Source organism: Chelonia mydas, chromosome 5 (assembly GCF_015237465.2).
Source record: "Chelonia mydas isolate rCheMyd1 chromosome 5, rCheMyd1.pri.v2, whole genome shotgun sequence".
Lineage (NCBI taxonomy): Eukaryota > Metazoa > Chordata > Testudines > Cheloniidae > Chelonia > Chelonia mydas.
Window position 1 is genome coordinate 79,382,657 of NC_051245.2, and position 23,640 is coordinate 79,406,296.

The window sequence follows — 23,640 nt, forward strand, 5'->3', positions numbered from 1 at the left end:
CAATTCTGTTTTTTGTTGGAACTGAAAGTTGATTAAAGGGAATATTTTACACTTTTACTGTGGTGTTGTCTAAAAACATACAAGACACTGAGAGGAAATTAAACATGGTCTTAAACAGTGATATTCCTGGGGACGCAACAACTTTCATTTAGAAGGATTTTATAACTGTAGGTGATTTGGATTAATCTTAAACTCAGTTGTTAATATAGGCAGCAGCAGCCAAAAGGAGCTGCGAAGTCAGCAGGCAAACTGAACAATGTAGAATGATACTTGCATGAAAAACTTGTGATCTTAGAAAATATATCATACTTTTAAAAGAGGAAAATCTACAGTGTCTTTGAGATCTGCCTCTGTTCCTAGATTTAGATAGATTAAATTGTTACAGACCAAATCTTGAAGTATGAACAGAGGTTTTCTTCAGTCCTTACTTGAGCAAGTCTCCCACTGACTACAGTAGGTGTTCTCTCTGAGTAAGACTTTCAGTAAGGATACTGTAGGATCAATTTTAACATATATATATAAATATATATAAATTTACTTTTAGGTTCATGCTAGCCCTCTTCTTAGTTTTCCTGATGAGGACTGAACTTGTTTGGGTATTGTTTCTAATTTGGTAACTATGGTTTCAATTCGCTGCTGCACTGGAGCAGCGTTCTGTATTTCTCCTCCACAAAACAAGAAAAGAAAGGTGACGTTAAAGCGTTGAACTGATTTTCAACAGCATTCTCAAAGTTATTCTTCTAAAACTGAAACAAAGATCTGTTTCACCATCTCTGCTATGAATTTGGGATTGAAATCTTGATGCACATGCTCCCACGGGCTGTAAGACTCAAAAACAGAAAACATCTGTTAGGAGAAACTGATTTAGAAAACTCTGTTTCCATAGGGAAAAGTAGCTCAATAGTTTTATTAAGATTTTTAAACGTCACAATTCTACGATACGAGATACTTCGAATTGCCGTTTAATGCACTGCTTGCCAAAAATTATAATTTTTGTAATCACTGTATATATTCAGTAGATAGTCTCTCTTTTTTCATTTGGAAAAAAGATTAGGAAAAGAAAGAAAGAAAGATTGGAAATTCTTTGAGCATTAGACAAAATATTTTTTCATTTGGATTAATGAAAAACATTGAGTCCTTACATCCTTTTCTCTCATTACAGCTCATAATATCTTGCCTGCTGGCTAAAAGGACAGCTGCTGATGACTGCTGCTTATTCCTTGTCATTATGACTTGCTAAAATAGAAGAGGCTTTTCATCAACAATATTTACATGTTTTTCATCAAGTCTGCATCAGATCGTCTACTATATTGGTAAATCATTCAGAAGTAAGAGTAACAGCCTTACCAATACAGCTTTCACTTTTCACTTCATATCCTGGTGGGCAGATGCATCTGAATGACCCTTCCAAGTTCTGACAAGTACCAGGAAAGCATGCACCAGGAAGTGCCATACACTCATTAGTATCTTAAAAGAATAAATTGAATATATAAGGATGTGGAAATTTTGAAATTAATGCAACAGTGAATTATTTATGTTTATGTAACAATGGCTGATATTATTGTCATCCACAACAGAGATGTAAGCCAGAGGGTTGTCTTTTATGAGCCTATAGGTTCTTTCCTGACTTCATCGACTTAAGCGAGCTCGGGAAAGGAAAACAAATGACATTATTCTAAACCCTCACACTTTTGCCACCACTTTTCTTAATGTAAGTCTTTTGTTCTCAGTATTCTATCTTAGCTATTCAGATTGTAATATTTACTTCTAAATGGGACTAACAGTTTGATTATTTCAAGTCAGAGAAGTTTGGAATCTCTGGTTGGTTTAGTACATACCAATGCAATTCTTGCCATCTGGAGTAAGTTCATATCCTTCATTACATAAACATTTGAACGAACCAATTTCATTAAAACATTGTCCATTTCTGCACACCTGACCAAAGAAGGAACTGCACTCATCAATATCTGTAAATAAACAAGAGAGGCTGAGCCTTTCCAAGAGGTCTAACAGTTAGAATGTATATGCAGACACAGTATATACAGAATGGTATAAACACACTAAAGTTGCAATATATAATTCCATGGAAGAGACAAATCCTGAGCAGCAAGGGAACAGTTGACAGCTAGTGGAAAGTAACTCTCACTTCAGTACATTAAGGCATATGTTCTATTTAAACAACACCCCCTTTTATAGGGTATTACAATTTTTAAACTTGCAGCATTACATCAGCTACTGCATCTGGAGATGTTCAGTTGCTGCCAAGTGACTCTGTGTGTGATACTAACGTCAGGCACAGAGAAGAAAATGTTACATGGGGCATTTTGGATTTCATCTGGCGTTTTAGATGTGCTCAGGTTTTCACTGAACTTGTTTTATTATTTTTCACATTTTTGAAAATGTATATTGCAGACAGCACTGAATCATCCTGCGTCCTGCAAGCTGATTCTGTAGTTCAGGAGACCATAACAAGTGGCAGACTGAGCACTGGAAATGCCCAATTAGCTCTACAGAGCCATTTTAGTAACATAGATTTAAAAAGACATGTGAACAAGGACAGTGCAGATGGGAAAGTATGGAGTGGATGGAAGGAAAAGTGTGTGTGTCAGGTAGAATAAGATGCTAGCTGTTAATTCTGGTTGGTTTAGAGACAACTTATGCTTTGTTATTTAAAAATATTTTAATTTGAGACTTGAAGATTAAACACTCTTCTATCAGGTATATAATCCTTATAGCTTACTGCAGAGGTTTCAACCGTCCTCTGAAACATCTCATACTGGTTTCTGTTGATAACAGAATACTGAACTAAATGGAACACTGATTTGATGCAGTATGGCAATTTCTGTGTTACTGGTTACAGCTCATGAACCATTCTTCTCTTTCCATGCTATTTACTCCATTCAGATATTTGTAATTAGTTATTATCTCCTTGTGATGAGCTATGCTGTCCTTCAGTGGGCAGGGGCATGGCTGAGGGAGAATGCCATGGGGCTCCAGGGCAGGAAGGCGAATAGTAATGAATGACCCCGGGCTATGAATCACCTTGAGCTTGTTAGCCTCCTTGAAAACAGCATGGAGCCATTATGAGAGAGGAGGACAGCTGCTGGGGCTACTGGGAGTGGATCAACAGCCATTCTGCCACACAAAAGGAAGGGGCTTCAGTTCAGTGCTGTAGATTTTCTTCTGTTTAAAGCTGCATTCTGTTGGCCATGTGCAGCAAGTTTTGCTTTTTTCTCCTCTGCTGGAGGAGAAAAGGATGTAAAAATGATTTATAGACTGTGTTTTGGTTCTCTCCAGGAGTTGGAAGGAATTTAAAGACTTTTTTCCCCCCTGTTCAGCCTGTGTGAAGGCTCTTATTTTCCCCTTAGAGGAGAGGATGTCAACCGACCTACTCTGTTCTCCAGTCCCGGAAGGCTTTAATCTCCCTCTTTAAAAAGATGATCCAGGAACCACGGTTATAGAAAACTATCAAAAGCTTAGCTGTACTTTGAAAACAGTGGTGACTGTAAAAAGAACGAGGAGTACTTGTGGCACCTTAGAGACTAACATTTATTTGAGCATAAGCTTTTGTGGGCTAAAACCCACTTCATTGGATGCATGCAGTGGAAAATAAAAAATGGGTTCAGTGACTGTGGGTAGATGAAGTAATCTTGGGAGGGCAAGAGAGTTTGGGAGGCCAATAGAGACTGCTTCCTTGGTACTGGTGTTTCCCTCTTTCCCTAATACTGAGGACACTCACTCTTTCATACTGGCATGGAAGTTCAGCTATGAAAATCTGAGGTGGGCTAGTGACAAGCTATTAGTCTAGAGGTGGGAAGTATAAAGGGAGGGGAGGAAGTCTTAATAATAATAACAACAACAAGGGGTCCAGAACCCAAGTTTCCAGAAGAACGCTCTGTGACTTAAGCAAAAAGAAAAAAATTAACTTGTAGACAGTGATATCATGAGCATTTTTGCAATGCATCAACATGAATGAAAAGAGGTACCGAAGTGAGCTAACTTAGAAAAACCACAATTGTAAGAAAATAATTATTTATTTGAATCACTGGTTCTCAACCTATTTAACATTGTGGGACACACATGCAGCTCTCTAATATATATACTACCTGTACATCTACAAAAAAATAAGGTTTCGTATTTGTTATATGACAGCAATATGATTCAAATAGATATAGTACCTTTCTTTCAACACTGACAAAGGTCTACCAAGAGCATTTTAATTTAGCAAAGTAAGTCAAAACATTCACTGTTAAAATTAATTAATTTACTCTAAGGGTAGCATGGCATGGTGTACTGCCACCCTCACTTCCACAGAGCTGGTCTGAGTGCCCAGAGGGCATACTCCCAGAGCCTGCCTGCAAAGATGGAGAGCACTGCCCAGTGCAGGGTGCCCTCACAGCCAGGGACTGCCCCGCATTTATCCAGCCCTCTCCCCCGCCCCTCACCCCCAGGGACTGCTCCCCCAGCATTCAGACCCTGCCCCCAACACTGGGCTGGCAAATGTGCCTGCCCGGTAGAGACAGGGTGCCCTCTCCAGGGCAGAATACCCCTCCCAGGGACTGCTCCTCCAGCATCCAGCCCCCCCCCCCCCCCCAGCAACTGCCCCCAAGCATCTATCTCCCCCAAGGACTGCCCCCAACCACCAGTCCTCCCACCTGCAGTCTGTCCCCCATGCACCAGCTGCACCCTCTCCCACATCTCTAACTCCCTGCACTCCCACCCCTTGCCCCAGACCCTGCCTGCGACCCCCACAGCCCTAGCACTCCCACCCCTGTACCACCCACTCTGCGCCTGTACTCTGACACAGCTCAGCTGTGCAATCCACCCTGTCCACCTGCCACTGCAGATCTGGTGCCAGGGAGCCTGCTCCAGCTGAGGTCACTGGATCTTGCAGAGTAGGGGGGTGCTGAGCATCCTGGTCTCCTGCCAATGCTTCTGGGCCGGATCCTGCTGGGGTCGGGGCTGATACCACTGGGCCTGATCCTGTGCCACCCATTTTTGTACCCCTTGCTGGCTTTGCACCCAGGTCAGGTCCCCCTCCCACCTTACCCTATTTACAGCCCTGAGAACGTCACATGGGCCGCAGCTGTGTGCTCACTGGGACGCAAGGGACTACTGAGAACCACTTATTTAGATGTTATTAATACATTGGGCAAACACCCAATTGTAAATCCTGTACTGTAAATAAGAAACAGTGCCATACAACTTGGGATGAAGTATCATTTTCAGCAATGGCCCTGAATCATTGCTATAGCTGAAGAATGCTCAGCACAAGTCTCCAGTGGGAGTGAGGCAAGAGATACTTTGAGCCATATTTGCAACCCCTGAAGATGCTGGACCAGTCCCTGATGTGATTTATGCTGGCTGCCAATGGCCCCCAGGGACCGTCACAGCAGTTGGGGATCAGTTGAGCGTAAGGGAATATCAGTCATGCCTCCTTTCCAGAAGCCAAGAGGCGGATGGCACAAAAGCCACTATGGCAGCACTACTCGAAGGTTTCTCAACATAGAGGAATCCTCCAGTGGCTGGGACTGCTTTGCACTATCGGACCAGAGCAAAGCAGTCCCAGTGCACCAAAGAGTCAGGGCTTGCATCTTTTTAAAGAATGACACAAGAAAATTCTTTCAATGATATCCAAAATAATGATTTGTTGAGAAAGTGTTATCTACAGAAGTGCACAAAGGAGGTAACAGTATCATTTTCTGTACTTCCTTGCCTTTGCTAGTACCCTGATCAGTTCTGACTATGGTTTAGGGGTTTTTTAAGTTTCTTTAAATACATCCCCATGTGACACCAAAGCAGCAGCAATGAAATTAAAGTACTGGATTAGAGTACTTACCCATACAGTCATTATTATGAGTGAGCTCAAATCCTGGGTAACACAGGCAGTTATATGATCCAACTGTGTTTTTACAAGTTCCATTTCCACATGGATGGCGTTCACATTCATCAACATCTGCAAAGACAAATAAATTTGTAGACAGGAACTTGTCTTCCCAGTTGTTTGTTAATGTGGTATGCACACAAAAGGGTCTTGTAAAGGTTCTTTATTCAAGTATTAGTTTCTAGTGTATTTTTAAGAAAAAATGGCAGTTTTCATGATTATTTTGCAGAATTTTTAAATTTATTTTTTGTAATGTGGAAAGTGAGACTTGAAATTTTTTGTAAGAGTTGGCAGGATCATAGGGATATTTTTACCATATGCAACTGTTTTCAGGATTTATGTTTGAAACCTTAAAAACTGTTAGTTTAAAGTTATGAGAGTTATGAAAAAGGTTACTGTTACTTTTCTTAAATAATCAAAGTTTGGATATTTGGACTTAGAACAAGTCAGTTGCCAAGTACCCTGCACAAATAATTTGAATGTGATTCACCTGAAAAAATTGAGAAAAGGAAGATACACAAGGACACAGCAGCATATGAAGAAGTTTCCAATATTTGTATAATAAGAAAATTGGAACACTTCCCATATTTCCAGAGGGACACTGAACTCCTAGTTAGAGCCAGAATTTACACGAGGCTTATTTACAAAAGCTGCAGAAGCTATATTTGGCTGTTTTCTCAAAGCATTAACCAAAAAGTGACACAAAGGGAGCTGCATACATTCATTACCTTTTCATAATAATATAATGTCTACAATTTTAAAAATCCAAACAGACCAAATGGTCAAGGACAAGAACCTTTGGTTCTGTGATTTATGTATCTTAGTGACATCTCTTTCACATCACCATATGAGCACAATAAGAATAGGGATTTAATCATATTAAGTGCCCTTCAGTATGAAGACTTCATCATCACATATCTTTATGAACACTGATTTTATATTTTATTCAGTGATGTGTAGCCCTGAAGAAGAAACAAGGATCAAGCATATTTTACTTCAGAGCACTTTGCACTTTCTTAAAGGAAATTCTAATTTGTCTCATTGATACTTAATATATGAAATCAGTACTTTAATAGAAATATAACCTCCTAATACGATTCAAATTCTAGATACATTCCATTGTCTAGAACTCAAAACATATCCCTTCCATACCCATGCACATGGTTTGGTCTTGGGATGCCTTAAAACCATTATGACAGATGCACTGGTAACCTCCCTGCATGTCCACACACATGCCATGACTGCAAACATTAGGAATTTCCAAACATTCGTTGCGATCTATAACAAAAATATAAAACACGTGACATACATTTTTATCATTCATTTTTCACAAACATGTTTTTACAAAGTTAGTAAATTATTTAAATCATGCTCAGAATTATTCATAACCAAAACGGAATCATTACAAAACTGGTTTTGTCTATACATTTTGAGGTCTCAAACATATTCTAGCAATAGCTTCACCTCAAGAAAGTTGTTTTAAAATCTCATGGAGTTTCTTCTTATTATGAACAGAGAAATATGGCTAGATCGTAAAGTTTTTACATAGTTTTGACAAGCAAACTAAAAAAAAAAAAAAAGTTTCTCTTGCATCTCGACAGGAAACATGTAAATGTGATACATACAAATGGATTCAAGCAAAGCAGTGGAATCAACTGATTTCTTACCAATACAGGCACCATTAGGTGAAAGTTTGAAACCTGCAGCACATTCACAGCGGTAACTCCCAGGACTGTTGATACAGTCTGCGTTTCGCTGACAGAGATTGTCTCCATTGCTACACTCATCAATATCTGAAACATAAAGAATCCTAATTCAAATGTCAAGTGCCACAATATATTTATTTGGTCTAGAGTGCAGATATTTTTAGCGCCATGGAAGGATAACATGGAGAATGGAGATTCTGATCCTGAATTTCCTCTCAGTTGCACCAGTGTAAGCCAGTCAATAGAATGAACTGAAGTTAAGCGAATTCCAACAATGAAAAACCAGGGTTAGGAAAGAATCAGACCTTATGGATCTAAGCCCTGTTGCAATAATTGGGCCTACAAATTTACCCTAATTGTAAGCTTAATTATAAAAAGTAAAAATTCAAGACATATTACAATAACCTATAACAACATATGTTAATGAAAAAAGGTGCAAAAGCAAATCAAAAAGACTACATTAGTCCAAACAAAAACGCCTACTAATATAACTCAGGGACTATGTAAAAAACTGGTAAACAAAAAAAGTGTAGAACTGAAAATCAATCAACTGAAATTAGGCCTAATTAATAAACAAAGTAATAAGGGGATGGGCTATTCCACCCACCAATCCCTTTTTGGGTCCTTAAAAAAATGATTTTGGGAGAAAAATTGGCAACTGGAGCAAACTTCATTATCATGGCTGCTATCCCCACCATCTCCTGAGACCTCAGATCGGATTCAACCTAATCCTGAGAGATGTCCTGATCAGCCCGGGCCAGAGAGAGACATCCAGATGACACCGAACCTCCAGCTAAATCTCAAACAGCATCTGGCATGTGAGATTGTCTGTCCTTTGTCTGTCCTCCCTCCCTCACCCCAAAGTCCTTTTCCTTCTATACATTATGGCTTCTCTTTCATCACTCTCTCTCCTTGTTCCTTTTGTCTAATAGGAGACTGGCTTAGTTGGTCAGGATTGTATATCTTTTAACATAACTGATGTCTGTGCCCATAGAGAAGCAGCAAAAAGCAGTGCCCCAAGCAGCCCAATTCTGGTACAAGTTTGCTAGGTCAGGGAGTGGCTGATAAGACCATATGTGGTGCCTGTGCTTTTCCAGTGGTAAGGTTGTAAGTGAAACTGTGAAAGTCAACCACAGTAGACAGTGGCTGCATTTTCTCTTTGTTGTTCTTTTCGCTCCCCTTTCATGTATATTTGTCTTGTTTTATCTTCTTAGGAAATGGAATCTGACTTTAACAACAATAGCAACAACATGTCCAGCCCATTTTAGCTAAGTATTTCTCTTTTCCCCACAAAAGGACAGTTATTACCATCTTCAATGCCATCTTAAAAAAACCCAGTCAAACAAGGTCTTTCTAAAAACTCTCTCCAGATAAAGGGAAAATATCCCAAAGTGTGTTAATAAACTAAAAGCCTTATTTAACACATTACATTTCTTTAGTTGTTCTTCTGTCTTTTCTGTATCTTTAAGATAAGGTTAAAATGATTTTTAATGGTGTGTTTGCCATGGTACTAAGCAGACTAAAGTCAGTATGCCAAACCCTAACCTTTTTAAAAACTGTTTAATGCTGAACAGTTTAAAAGTCATGTTAACACTTTTGACTCTTTGGGTCCATAGAGTCCATCTAAATTAATACATTTTATGTCCCTAGGTGAGTCTAAAGGGTTAATACGTACTCAAAAAGCTGGCAACTTAGCAAAAAGACAATTGTTTTAAAGTTGGTTTAAAAAACAAGGGTTTATAAACAAAACTGGGAATTTAAAATGTGTAAAAAAACTGGCAAGTTCTTGACACAATGCAGAAGTTAAACAGTGTATTTAAAAAACCCTTACGAGAAAGTGTGTGTACATTGCAAAGGGTGTACAAAACGTGGGGCAGCAGGGAAAGAAAAAGGTTTGCCAATTTTGGATAAAAGTCATATTTTTACAGTATAACAACTTAAATTGTCAAAAATGTGTTTTAAAAAATCAGCCTTAAACTAGAGGAAAACCCCAGTAGTATCAGAATGTAATTTAACAGTTTGCTTTGCATGCTTTTAATCTTGTTTTTTTTTTTTAAAGGGTTATTCAATTGTTTTATAGCACTTCATTTTTTAACCTTTTTACAAGTGCTTTGTTTTGTTTTCCCTTTTTCTTTTAATTTAGGGGTTGTAGTTTTTGTAAATGGTAAAAACTTCAAAAGTTTAATGTAAAGGCATTTTTTAAAAGAGGCAAAAATGAAGTGTAGTTGTAGTGTAGCAATTTTTACTAAAAGTACATCGTGGGTACCCCTCCTGTTAGCAGAATGCCAGCTTAATTCAGCGCTGCTACTGCACTGACTGTGAATTAAATTTCAAGAAGCCCCTCAAAACAAGGAGTTTTGCAGAACCAAACCTTCTTGTGATTGGTTTGGGTTTTGCACTTATTTTTCCTGTTTAGTTTTTAATGTCAGTAATTATTATTGATGTTTTGTGCATGTAAGATAGGACGATGCTAGTGTTTACAGGTTAGATCCACTTATTGGGGTAACTAGCCACAATGGCCATGTTGTCCTCACAAATGTTGATGAAGCAGGTGGGCAGGGTCTGTCATAGTCTAAAAATGCCTGCAAATTTTTACCACCCTTGGGCATTGCAAAAGGCTCATGAATGCAAAAGCAGTTCCAAAGACATCACTTTGTTGCTTCTTTTTAAAAAAGGCAACATACTTAGGTAAACATGCCATCGGGGTAAAGTTTTTCCCCAAATAAGCAAGTTTAACCACTCGTGCATTAAATTTTTTACAGTTGTGTAAATGTGCAGCTTTAAATAGTTTTAACTGTGTAACGGGGGGGGGGGGGGGGAGAAAGTTTTTTCCATCTTAACCCATTCTGGGCATACAGCCAAAAAAGTAATAAAAGCCAGTTTGTTTTTAAACATCTTAAAACATATAACAGCACCAGATCTAAGTTTTGTTTTAGCTATAAAGTTGCAAGTTTTTAGCTTTATTAATATCTGAAAGGTTTTACTGTAATTTTTGTAATATTTAATTAAATAAAATGTTTAAATTCCAGTTTTAAAATAAAAAATTGCAATATTTGCAATTTAAAATATAACCAAGTGCCTTTTCTCCCCTGTATATGCTCAAAGTAAAATAAGATTCTTGTTTATAATTGAAATTTTATGAACCAAAGTCTGACCTGATGTGGAACTGGTTCATAAAAAAGGGATTACGTTGCAATAATTTGGTCTGCAAATTTGCCCTAATTGTGAGCTCAATTGTAAAGTAAATGAAAGTTCATAAAATGTCACAACAACCTATAAACAACAAAACCTATGATGAAAAAGGTACAAAAGCAAAACAAAAAGACCTACCGATATAACTCAAGGAGTGTGTTAAAATCATGCTTGGTAAACAAAAAAAGCCTGGAACTGGAAATCAATGAAGCAAAACTGATGTGTTATAAATTAGGCCTAACTGGTAAACAAAATAATGAGGGGATGGACCCTTTAAAAAAAAAAAAAGACGGGGGAGAAAAGTTGGTTACTGTGACACTGGGTGATGAAAAGACAAGAGAAGGGGAAGGATGCCCCATCATGGCTGCCCCCCTCTCTCTCCCATCACTTCAGACCCGAGATCCTAATGATTCTTCATCCTAATGCTGAGACATGTTCTGACCTGTGTGTTTGCTATCGAACTAAGCAGTCTACGGTCTCTGTGTACCAAACCCTAAACCTTGTTTAAAACTTTTTAACATTAAACAGTTTCCACAACCAAGTTACCATCTTTGACTCTTTGGGGCTGTATATTCCATCTAAATTAATACCCCTCTGCATTGTGCTGACAGTGGAACTGTAAAAGTCTGTGTAGATCAATAAATAAATAAAATTAATATCTGGGTAAATAAATATACCTATGTAACTTTATATAATTAAACAAAATAATAATTTAATTAAAACACTAGGAAAGTGATGCAGTGTGTTAGTATTCTAATCTTATGGGGTGAAACCTTGACTCCTCTGAAGCCTATGGCAAAATTCCCACAGAGGCAGGATTTCACCTCCAGCCTTGAATTCAAATCCAAGGTTAGGGCACAAGTGAAAATTATGACAAGTGATCTAATTTTAATTCCCATGTTTTATTGTCATAACAACATTGCACAACTGGATGTAACTAATACGTCTCTGCCTAGGAGAGTACTGGAAGAGTAGATCAAAAATGAGATGCATTGGCAAAAGCGTGATGTTCAAGAGAGTGCTGTTATTCCTCACATTCAAGAGAGTGCTAAATTCACTCACAAAGGTAAATAAGAAAACAAAACAATGCCTGGCCTAGAAAGGAGAAGGGACTGTTAAGGAAACATGTTTAAGACTTAGCAGGTTGCGTGAAAACCAATGTAACAAAAACTGTCAAAAACTGGCTAGCACATACATTTGTTTTTTTAAAGAACAAGTGCTCCTATGGTCATTATGAGATAACCATTGAAACAATACCCACAACTTGTTCCTCCTAAGGTATAATAGCATTGGAATTATGCCCTGATGCTCCCCTTTACAATAACCATGCTTGTGGGGACAAAACAGAAAAAAACTGTCATTCAAATCACCTTCACAGACCAAGAGTAGGTCATTGTAGCTGAATCCTGTGGGACATTCACAGCGGAAACTGCCAATCTGGTTAATGCAAACACCATTTGCACAGATTCCTGGGATCTCCTTACATTCATCAATATCTGAAAGTGAATATACATTAGTCACACAGAGTATTGTATGGCTTGATGTACCCCATGGATTCTCTATACTTCACTCTGCTTGCAGCTATTCAGCATCATTTAATATATATTATATATGTATTAAAAATTATGTGTGTGTGTGTAGAAAAAACTCTAAACATGCTGCTGTTGTGAATGATGGGGCAAATAAATTATATGATATTCAATAAAGAAGTTCAAGATTTGGATTATAAATTTAAATCAATCAGTTAGGAAGCTGGAAAAAGGAAGAAAAGAGATACGGGAGTGGGATAACACTGAACATTAAATATCTGTTTCCAGTGTATAAAGTGTTATGAATGCAGAAAAGTCCCAAAGAAACTCAAGAGGAAAGTTTCTTATAGGTAATTATTCTTTTAAAGTGTATCACTTGTAACCATATACTGGGATGGAGAGGGAAAGGAAATGATAGCAGTATAAGAAGACATGGCACTAGAAAAATACTTAATAAAAACTGAGATATATAATAAAAATCTTATTCTTAACTTTCTTCACTTTTCTGAAATTGTCAGGATGTAGCAGAGAAATGCAGAAGGTTATACAGCTCCAAAGGGAGAGAGAGAAGCATGTAAAATGCCAGTTGCAGGAAGGGAGAATTTTTCATACAACTGTTATATTAAAATAACATTAATTACAAATCCAAGTAAACATGAGTTCTAGTGACCTGATCAAACCACATACTCTTGCAATTTATGATGTCACCAGAACTCCATGATGGAATTAGAGTTTTATTACATACAGTTGGTATACAGAGTTCATAGCAGTATTATTATATTGCTATGAAACACTAAGCGGCAAACCATTACCTGTTGAAAATACATTTAGTAAAACTTACCAACAGCTTTGCCAGTATGGATGTCAAAGGTGAAGCCAGGAATATTCCCACATATGGTCTTAAATTCCGCTAAACATGAAACAAATTATGCATTTGTAAAGAATATGTATAAGTCCCTCAATAATTATTTTTTAAGTTTCTTCAGCTTTCCAAGAGCACTTCCAGTCACTTCTACTGCGGCTTTTCTAAGTAAAATTTAAAAGCAAATTTGCCAATAAGTGCAGCTACCACTCAGAAATTCATTCACACTTCTATATATCATTATTTGCTCCATTTGAAGCTATATCAGACGTTGAGTTTGGGAGAGCAGGTCTTCATTTTCTGTTTAAGTAGCACTCCTCAGCCTACTTCTTGAGATTTGTTACTACTTTCTAATCTCCTACAGTTGAGGATCTACAGAGGCAATTTTACTAGGGAAACTAAAGGTAACTTAACAGTAACTAGTTTTCATTGACTACATTAACTCTGGCCAACACTCCACACTGGTCTCTCCTATTCTCCTTTCCCCTTCAGAGATTTTTGTAATTTAAATGGCAAGGAACTCAGGGAGAGATAGGGGACTACTACTCCCTCTCTTCCAGGACATCTTGAGGATAAGGGATGTAGATAACCCTAATGGCTTTTACTACTATCTGTTGAGCCATGGCTTTCAAGGCAAGGCATGTAAATCCTACAGTGTGGATCTGCAGTGGCAATATATTTAGATTAATTCAGTTACTTGTAAGTAAGCTTTTTTCCAGCATTTAATGGAATCAATTAGTGCAGGGTGTTACAGCATACCTCCTCTGTTAGTAAAATATTTTATTAACCCTCTGAGTCAATAAGACTTTACCAGCACAGCAATGTTCATAAGAAAACCTTCACAATACATGGTGAACTTTTAAAACGGAAAAATGGACCCATTTTGATCAACATGTGTAGTTTTGCACAACAAGAAGCCTCTCTCACTATGTCAAATCTGTAAAACACTGATATTGGCAGCCTCGTGCATCTTGCAGTGAAATAGCGGAGCTGGGACAAAATAACTTTACTGTGTGAATAGTTACCGCCGAATTCTGCCCTGGGGATGTGAACATACAGTTCCTATTCATTTCCCGATGTATTTAAGGGCAAAATTTGACACTTAATTTTGAAATGTTACTACGCTTTTCTTTCAGTCATTACATCAGCATTAAAATGAAAACTGATTTATAGCTTCTGGTGTTAAGTTTCCATTCTACTAACATTATGGGAAAATAAGGCATAATTTTCAGCAGTTAAGGCTGATTAACCATTAGTACAACCTTCCATTGGATGTGGTGGACTCTCCATCACTTGGGAGTCATTAAATCAAGAAGTAGTATGTTTCTTAAAGACAAAGGGTTAAATTTGCAAAAGCACCTAAGTCATGTACGCTCATTTACGCACTGAGAAGCCTTAGTACTATTGACTCGGTCATGTCAATGCTTTTCAAATTTTTACCATGTTCAAGTTCAGTCACAAGTTTTGGGGTTTCATGCAGAAGTCACTGGATGATATTCAATGGCCTGTGCTATACATGAAGCCTAACAGTGGTCCCCTTGTGGCCTTAAATTTTATTAATTATTTTCACTTTCAGATAATTGATCATCAGCAAAACATTTAGAAAAGCCAATTTCATCTGAAAACTTTGGGACAAATCAAGGCTGCCCCAGGGGCAGCCATGTTAGCTCCTTTTGGAATCTTAATTTGGCCCTAAGCTTTCAGTTGAAATTGGCTTTTCTAAATGTTTTGCTGGTGACCAGCTATCTGAAAGTGAAAACAATTAATAGATTGTTAGGGGGACTCTGGAAGCATTGTGTGTGCACAGGGCAAGAGCAGGCATAATGCAGGAAAAAATAGTATGTGATTGGATAAAGACTTTCACAATGCATATGCAAAGGCAACCTTAATTTTGGCATTTCCTAACTTTTGATTGCTTGACTTTGCAACCTTAACATTTTTAAATTTAGATTTTTGTATGTAATTTTCAAATACCATATACTATATTTATTACTACATTACATTTCATAAAGACAGTAAGATCTAAGAGTTAACAGTAACTAGTCCCTCATGATTTAGTTATACCTCAAATGATAAGCCAACTAATCAGATACAATTTGGTCATAAATGAGAAGTGGCGGAGAGGGTAAAAACTTACAAGAGCATTTATTTTTGAAGGTTAGAGGCCTGTCTAATGTTAATGGATGTGATTCACATGCATGTGCAACATTAAACTATATAATCTTTGTTACTCAAATACATGAGACAGTGAGACTATCTGTCAAACAAACAAAAAAATAAGAGTTATTCAGAAAGGGAAGATGTAAAGGCTGAGCTCACTGAGAGGAACAATATAGTTCTCATCAAAGCATAACAACACTTTTAATGAGTTACTGGGCTGAAGCCAGCAAGCTGGTTACGGTCAATGCACCATAACCTCTGCTTCTGTGATGTGCAGCCTACACCCAGATTTCAGAACATACTCGTTATCTCAGAATAACTGTAGCTATTCAACCATTTACAACTGGAATTTGTGTTTGATACCCCCCCCCCACACAAACCCCTTCCTTAGTGGAATTAGAGGTTCAGAAATGTCTTGAACTGTGGCAAAAACATCTAAAGGAGAAAAGCCAACCAGGCAAAGTCCTGAAACAGAGATATTTTAACTCTGTAACTATTTGCAGAATTGCCCAGGCAGAGAGGTTTTAAAGAGCATTTAAGAACAGCTACAGAGACACTTTCTTGTTCAATGGTGTCCACACAGCCATAAATACTCTATGTATGCGATCCTGACACTGTGAAACTATATTTTTATCATGATCTTATTGCAGTGGCTTTCTGCGACTGTAACACAGTATTTCATCTCTCACGCTTGCTTTCATTTCGCACATTTGGTTGCTAGAAGAAGAGTTCTTCTCTTCATTCTTCATACTCCTGCTTACTGAAAGGAAGGAAGGAAGGAAAGCGTTTCTCCTTTCGGTCCCTTTTTGCTCCTTCCTGGCTGCTTGTAGGACAGGGTGTCCCAAGCGGTTCTGATCCATTTGGATATCATTCTGTCCTTCGCCATGTGGTAGACAAGGCAAACAAAAAGACCACTTCAGTTATATGGACTCCACTAAAGATGCATGCAGCACTACAACTGCAGGTTGAGTATCACTGATTTAGGGGCAAAACCAATGACATAATAAAAGGCGTCTTTTGCTATAGAAGTGATTATTTTTATCCCAGTACATTATGAGACTTCTGCTCGATTGTTGAATGTCGGTGTTTGTTTATGCATTCCATGAATTACTATAGGTTTGATGATTTTCCTGCTGGTGTTGTAATCCAGGAAGTCGTCCCTTCCTCATTTTGAGCTTCAGAAAAACATGGGATGCAAAAAACATTCAACTGCACTTTTCCTGAAATTCCATACACTGGGATGAAAAAGGTATTCTGGTGGGAGTTTATCATGTTGACAAATGCACTGTGGTCTTTCTATTTGATTACTAGTTTTGCAGGGTGCTGAGAAAATAACATCAGATAATACACAAAGCAGACAGATGACCAAGGCCCCCTGTTCATGCACATTAGACATAGGTTATGCAGCTCCCAGAATTATGTGGTAAGGCTCTGCATAGCAGAGAGCCCTCCACCCCACTACCCTCTCTCCCATTCACAGAAGTCTCACTGTTCAGCTTGTGACCACAAGCTGGCTCTGAGCTCCTCTCCTTCCAAGGGGAACATGTAACAGCAGCTGACAGGGAGAGGGAGTTTACAGACTGTCAGGTCTGGGATGGTGGGTGAATGCCTGAGAAGTGGGTTGCACTCAACAAACTGTTAAAGTGAAAACCAAGCAGGTGGAGGAGCTTGCATTATGGAGTTCCTAAACTCTGCCGGAGCTGAGCCTGTGCTCTGGTGGAGATAGGAATACCATAGGGGTGGCACACTCCCAGCTGCAGAGTCTCTAAGTTAGACAGGAGAGGAGACAGCATGCCCAGCCCCACAGCAAACTTGCCCTGCCACTATTTTAACAGTCTACAAGAGAATGTCCCTCACCTGTGGACCTCAGCAGTTCCATAGCTAGAGAAGGTGCCAGTATTGCTGAGCTCAGCTACTCCACTGGAGTAGGGGCTCTGCTCTTGCAGCACCTCTTCCAAAAATCACCGTATTATCTACATCTTGGGCCACCTCAGTCACTGCATGACCATATCTCTCTTCCAAGCCTTCTGGGTGGCAATTTATGCAGCAGCTTTACTCTGCAGCTGTCTACATGGCAGCGTAAATGCATGGAAAAAAGGCACTGCTCATGACATTCCTTTTGGCATGTACCTTGTGGCTTTTATATTACAATTTGTTATATACACATATTTTAATTTCAATTATAATTAGATTTATGTCCATAAAAGCGCCTACACAAGGCTCTGAGTGCTTTGGCAATTATTAAGAACGCAACTGATCCAAAATTAACAAATTCACAGCAGTGAGCTCCATTCTACCTAAAACAAAAACTTGTGGTCCTTGTGTGGTCCTTGTAGCCCCCAGGCCAGATTCACTCTGCCAATGATGGGGGATGCAATCAACACCTTCCTACTCCCTTGGGGACAACTCACCCAAGGAAGGTCAGATACTGGTGTTGCTGCCTGCCCTCACTCCCACTTGCAGCCAACAGGAACATCTTTAATTCATGTCATGAGCTCTCTAGGCACCTCCCTGGAAGAGGCTTCAGCCAGGGTGAACGGAGTTGTCATATCACCCGGCTCTCTTGGCCACATCCTGCTCAATATTTGGGCAACACTGACTGTCTTTAGGTCAGAGGGGAGGTTGCAGCTCCTTTGTGCCAACCCCATTACTGTACCATGTCAAACTTTCAACCATGGCCACCCTGTTCCTGGGATCATGATGGCAGATGCCTGAACTCAAGTCTAGCCCATGAAGATTAAGTATTGTTGGTGGCAGCTAACATGAATAGCATCACTCTGCATTCCCTTTGGACAATGGCATAATCTTAACTGAAACTCACACTAACTGATACAGAGAGGGAGCTAAGATGATGTGGAAGTTAATGTAACAGGATTGTTAGGGGAAGTCTTACCTGTTCCTGGGGTTGGACATGGCTCACAAGGCTTGTTCCAGGCTTTGCCAACATTGTACGTGCAGCAGCACATCCTCTTGGTCACATTGAAGGGCAGTTCATTCTCACAGGAGGTTCCATTGTAGCTTCTGTAGCAAAAGCTCTTTCTCATATCTACATGGTAAAACACTCAGAGTTACAAGGTAACTGCAACAGGGTGGTTCTTCCCTTAAGGGCTGGAGGACTGGGGTCAGCCAACCCCGATTACAGAATGAAGTATACTTGGGTTGAATCAGACAATTCCCTATAAAGGGCAGCAGGTGACTGCAATGAATGGAGAAGTTCAGGAATCTGTGGTAGTCCCTCCAGGAGTGAGGAAAGGCTCCTTTAGGGAAGACCTGAGACCAAGGGAGTTGCCCCAGGCATGGAGGCCTGGGAGGAGAAAGAGAAACCTTGTGTTGGGTGGGCTTATGAATTGACTTGATTTGGGATTTTGAGTTTTAGTTTGTTTATATTTATTTGGAATATGCAATCCAGTCAAGCCAAGCCACAGTGTTCTTATCAATGAGGTTCAAAGCATGAAGACCTCCAGGAAGTTGAGTCATTGTGCAGTCATAGTTTGTGGCTGCCCACATTGACATAGTGGACTGTCTCTAAAATGCCACTGAAGTTCTGCTGCAGCACAAATTCCACGTCCGGTACGAAACCGGTTCAGAAGGCTCCATTGCCTTCATGGTAAATCAAGCCTGGGTTGATGGTGGGTGGGTCCAAGACAAGATAATTATTTGTCACTTTCTCTGCAGACCATGAAGCTCACCACGCAGCCTCTACAGTAAAATTTTATATTAATAAACCCAGTCCCCAAAGAGGGGCATTTTTGACCAAGAAAAAACCTGTGAGAAGATTTTTTTGAACATTCCAAAAGGGGAAACTAAGGCAGGCTACCTTAGGGTGACCCTAGGCCAAGAGGGGGTGCACCAGAAGAAGCTGGCCCATTGCAGTAACCAACAAAGTAGTTCAGCCAAAAGTCAAATCCCTTCAACTATTGACCTAGCCACTGTGACTCATGAACTCTGACTCAGAGTGACCCTGAGAGTGCAAGCAGCATACATTAAAAAAAAACTTTTTCTACAGATTAAATCACCTTAATTAAATTATACTTTGTCTCCCTATTACTTTAGATGAGTGTATTTGCTCAAGATGATACAGTTCCATCTCCATTCGGTCACGGATGCCTTAGAAGAGAGAAAAATTTCAAAGAAACTTAAAAAAAAAAAATAGCTGTTCTTAAGACCCATTTCCTAGCAGACTCACCAGCTGGAAGCCAAATATACATACGAAAATTATGTGTGAAAATGAAAAGCTCTGACTTCTGTTAGAGAACACAACACCACACTCTTTCATGGATATCTGATGTGGCAGTTTTGCAATAAAGGTTAGAAAAGGTGATATCGTCTCAAGAGCTTTTAAGCATTGCAGTTGCAATCATTTAAGTTTAATGTTCTGATAAGGCACTTAAAGGAAGCTATAAACTTCTAAGATTTCAAAGTCAGCCTTCTTGCAGGGAAGATTTTAAGCAGCCAGATGAGGTCTAAAACAGCTCTGATCACTACAGCATGTCAGGTAAACAAGTTTTACATACCCATGCAATTGTGTCCTCGATTCACCTGCATGTATTCTGGAGGACAGATGCAGGTGTAGTTCCCTAGGGTGTTGTAGCAGGTCCCAGGGCCACAGACACCAGGATGTGCAACACACTCATCAATATCTAGAGAGAACAAATGAAAAAGTACAGTTCACAAAGAGACAAGAGGAACAACCCCAATTAAATAATTATAAGGAATAAGTCCATATTAAACTACTCCAACATAGCAAAGAAGCTCAGCAAATTGCTCAGCTTTGATTTAAACAGGCTTTTGTGGCAGCAGCTGAAATGTATTATTGTTCTCTTGTATGTTTGATTTCCTCCAATCCCTGAAGTGGAAGACAGCACTTGTCAAGAATTCAAGATTTGTTGAAGCTGAGTCACTTCCTGTCCCATCTACTCCACTAATGATGTAAGCCTTAGTATTTCATTTGCCTGCCACTTCCAGAGGCATTTCAGTACCATGCTTCCATACCACCCCTCATGTAAGGAATTAAATCCCTACTGTGGTCCACCAACCCATAACTCTCTCTTCATTCAAATCCCTCCTTCAGATTCACTTCTACTGTGGTGGCTAAAAGGAGAAAGTCAGTATCTATTCAAAACACATTTTTAGAAATGCACACGCATATGCTGAATAACTACATAATCTCGTTGCTGTAACCCTTGTCCTTCCTCACCCTATCTTTTTCCCCATTGTGTGTAATCCTCCATTATCACATTACAGCTACATTGATATTGTAACCTCATTAAGATACAGGTCTTATCTTTCTTTGTGGTGTGTAACCAGCGTAGCATGCTCCATAGCTACGTCTGAAACAAGAGCTTCCATTACAAACCCAATTTTGCTCTCACTCTTCACCTAAACGCAATGAATAAAGGAATGTTGGCCTTAGAATTGGTAGGCTGGTCAGAAGTTGTAGTAGGATTTTTTCGAACAAATTTGAAATGATTTGAAGAAGTGGTAACTGATTTATGACATCCTAAAACAGAAGTGATCATGACAGTTAAAAATTCTTTTAACCTTTTTGAAACTTGGTAGCAAAAAATCTGCCCAAAAAACCAAAGAAGGGGAGAAATAAAACGTAGTTTATTGAATTTACCTAGCTGAGATCTATTACAAAAGAACAAAGTTTAGTTACTTAAACTCTCATTTGCCAACTTATTAACATTTAAATACTAACATCAGAATGGCTCCAATGAGTTTAAAGTATGCCAGCAAATGATTGCGGAAACCTAAGCACTGATTTCAAAACAACAATAAGTCTCTGTCCCTTTTCCACGCAAAGACAGACCTCAAAAAGTAAGCCAATCCTGAGGGAAAATTTGTCTAATACCATTGAAATTAATCAGACAAATTGTACATAAAATAAGATATATTTTAAAAGGTTGTCACCAGCTAAACTATTCTTCTAAAATGTATTTATTTCCACCACAGCCAGGCTTGAGAATAGAAAGTGGGAGACAATTAAAAGTTTACTGGATTCATATACTCAAGGGAGGAATGTTCCTTGCTATGCTGCCCTCACAAGCCCCTGCTAGACCACTATTTCCACACCTCACCTCTTCCCATTGTGCACTTTTTAGAAAGTGCTCACTTCCTACAGTCCTTAGGAAGTGCACTGGCGATGCAAGTGTGGGGCTTGGGAGGAGACTGGAGGGACACTGAAGCAGCAGAGCAGAGGGCAATGTAGAAGGGAGACATGAAGGGTGCTGGCAGAGTGGGGAGTAGGGATAGAAAATGAAAGGGAGCATAGGAACAGATGAACACAGGATTATGTGGCAGCGGGTGGGGGGGGGCAATAAGGCAATAGAACTATTGATATTTCACCCTTCCTATAGACTTAAGAATGTAGTCTGGAGCCCCTTTCTAAGTCTTAATGCCCACCAGCACCCTGAAAACTTTGGGACACATGCTCGAGAATCCCATCCCCTTGCAAGCCTTAGGCATCTTGTTAAGGCCCTAAAAACTCCCTCAACCGCAGGGATCCACCACACTTGATAAGCATAAATAGGCTTTAAGACGCCTTACAAACCTAAGTATCGTAGTTGGGCAAGGAATAACTATCCTGTTTAGACTTGTCAGAATGAATGGGATTCCTAGTATTTGCAGAGGTAGGACGCGGATTTGGGATGAGGGGGGTTACTACAAAAAGTCACCATGGAGGTAGAGGGCCTGAGATAAGCCACATAAGGTTTCTGGAGGGGAGGTAGGTCAAGAGACTCTTAAGGGCTAGAGAGGCTGATGGGGCCTGACAAGCTCCCTACACAGCTTGCGGGGCTGCGGTTAGGGGAACCTACAATATGCCTCATAAGATTTGTCTAGGTTTGATGCACTTACTCAGAAGGAGTCTTACTCCTGTATACCTCCTACTATCTGCAGGAGAGGGGTAATGGATCTAAGGATGAAGGGGAGCAAGGGAGCATCACACAAGGTCTAGATGGGATAACAGCAGGCTCTGAGGAGTTTCCAGTTCTTAGATCAACCCTAACATGAATCCCCCCAAACATTCCCACTTGACAGAAATACAATGAGGAAACATCACAAGGTGAAGCTTGTGAAGTTGCACACACGTTTTCTTTGTTAGTGTCAGTACCACAAACGTATGTTCGTATTTACAAACAAGAGAGAGGCAATATATTAGGGAATCATAATAGCTATGAAGATTACCATTACACTCTGTATGGAAAATGAATCTGCAATCAACTACTCTCTATGCATGAAATTTTCTGCATCCGGAGAAAAACTCTGAAAGACCAAAATATTTGCAAACGTGTGTATTGGTCTGGGACAAGGTACTGCAGAATTTCACCTTCACAGATGCGTGTTTCTTCACTGAGGTAGTAGCCTTGAGGACATTCACACTGGAAGCTGCCAAAAGTATTGATGCAGTTTCCACCTTGACAGAGACCTGGCAACTCCTGGCATTCATCGATATCTGTAAAGAGAGAAAAGGCAATATTCTTACTCTGAAATGTAAAGAAACAAGAGATCCTAACCATCCCATTGGAATGTTACCAGCTAGTAACTGCTAATCTTCACTGGGGTTTTTTCCTTCTAAATCTGTACTTTATTATCAAAGGGAAGAGGGAATATGATTATCCCACATATTCTGTAGCAAATTTTCAACATGATGAATATAAGGAGTTCAGCTTCCATGATTGTTTATGGGAGTTTGGTATCTAACGCTTCATTTCTGCATGCTGAAAGTGCATGAGAAATTCACTTGGACCAGGCTTTTACTCTATGATAGATGTTTGCAGCAACATTAACCTTCCATTGATTAAACTGTATTTTTGTTAGGTTGTCTTATGCTTTGGGGGGCAAATGTTGAAGGCCTGTATAATAAATGAGGTGGACAAAATATATGTAAATCTGTTTCACCTATAAAACACCAAATTTACTTACTCAAATGGGTTTTGAGTATCCTTATTGGGTAACTGCTCACACAAGCACCAGTTTGAATTTGCCACTCTAGTATTATTCATGTTAATAAGTGGTTTTCCGATTCAATGAATGTGAACACTTCATCAATGATCCTCCTATTGTGAAAACTTTTGAAAATGTCACCTTTTGTCAAGTTGCAACCATAACAGCCATTATTCAGGATGAACTCACCTTCTAAGATAATAGTGATGGGATTTGGTCTGAATCCTTCACCCCCTGGACACAGAGTATTATATTCCGCTAGAGGAAAAAAAAGGCTATTACTTATTTGTAGAATAAAACACTGGTATTAAGGATAATTTATAATTTCAATGGTATTTTAAATGCCATAATTATTTTTTA

General features: G+C 39.2%; 1 protein-coding gene and 1 long non-coding RNA gene across 3 annotated transcripts in view; one reads left to right on the top strand and one right to left on the bottom strand.

Annotated features, from left to right (window-relative positions):
• The window catches only part of LOC122465928, an 85,834-nt gene extending 83,903 nt beyond the window's left edge, over window positions 1–1,931 (top strand). For both annotated transcript variants that reach the window (XR_006291072.1, XR_006291073.1), the window contains one exon: window positions 1,163–1,931. This is a non-coding gene — a long non-coding RNA (uncharacterized LOC122465928). The remainder of the gene's footprint in view (window positions 1–1,162) is intronic.
• FBN2 (fibrillin 2) overlaps window positions 1–23,640 on the bottom strand; it is a 242,827-nt gene that overhangs the window by 47,878 nt on the left and 171,309 nt on the right. Inside the window, exons 38-48 of the mRNA XM_037901659.2 lie at window positions 23,470–23,538; window positions 22,664–22,789; window positions 19,848–19,973; window positions 18,227–18,379; window positions 13,153–13,221; window positions 12,153–12,278; window positions 7,552–7,677; window positions 7,037–7,162; window positions 5,840–5,956; window positions 1,839–1,967; window positions 1,348–1,467 (exon numbers count right to left, since the gene is read on the bottom strand). Of these exons, the coding sequence (XP_037757587.1) occupies window positions 1,348–1,467; window positions 1,839–1,967; window positions 5,840–5,956; window positions 7,037–7,162; window positions 7,552–7,677; window positions 12,153–12,278; window positions 13,153–13,221; window positions 18,227–18,379; window positions 19,848–19,973; window positions 22,664–22,789; window positions 23,470–23,538 (1,287 nt within the window). The remainder of the gene's footprint in view (window positions 1–1,347; window positions 1,468–1,838; window positions 1,968–5,839; window positions 5,957–7,036; window positions 7,163–7,551; window positions 7,678–12,152; window positions 12,279–13,152; window positions 13,222–18,226; window positions 18,380–19,847; window positions 19,974–22,663; window positions 22,790–23,469; window positions 23,539–23,640) is intronic.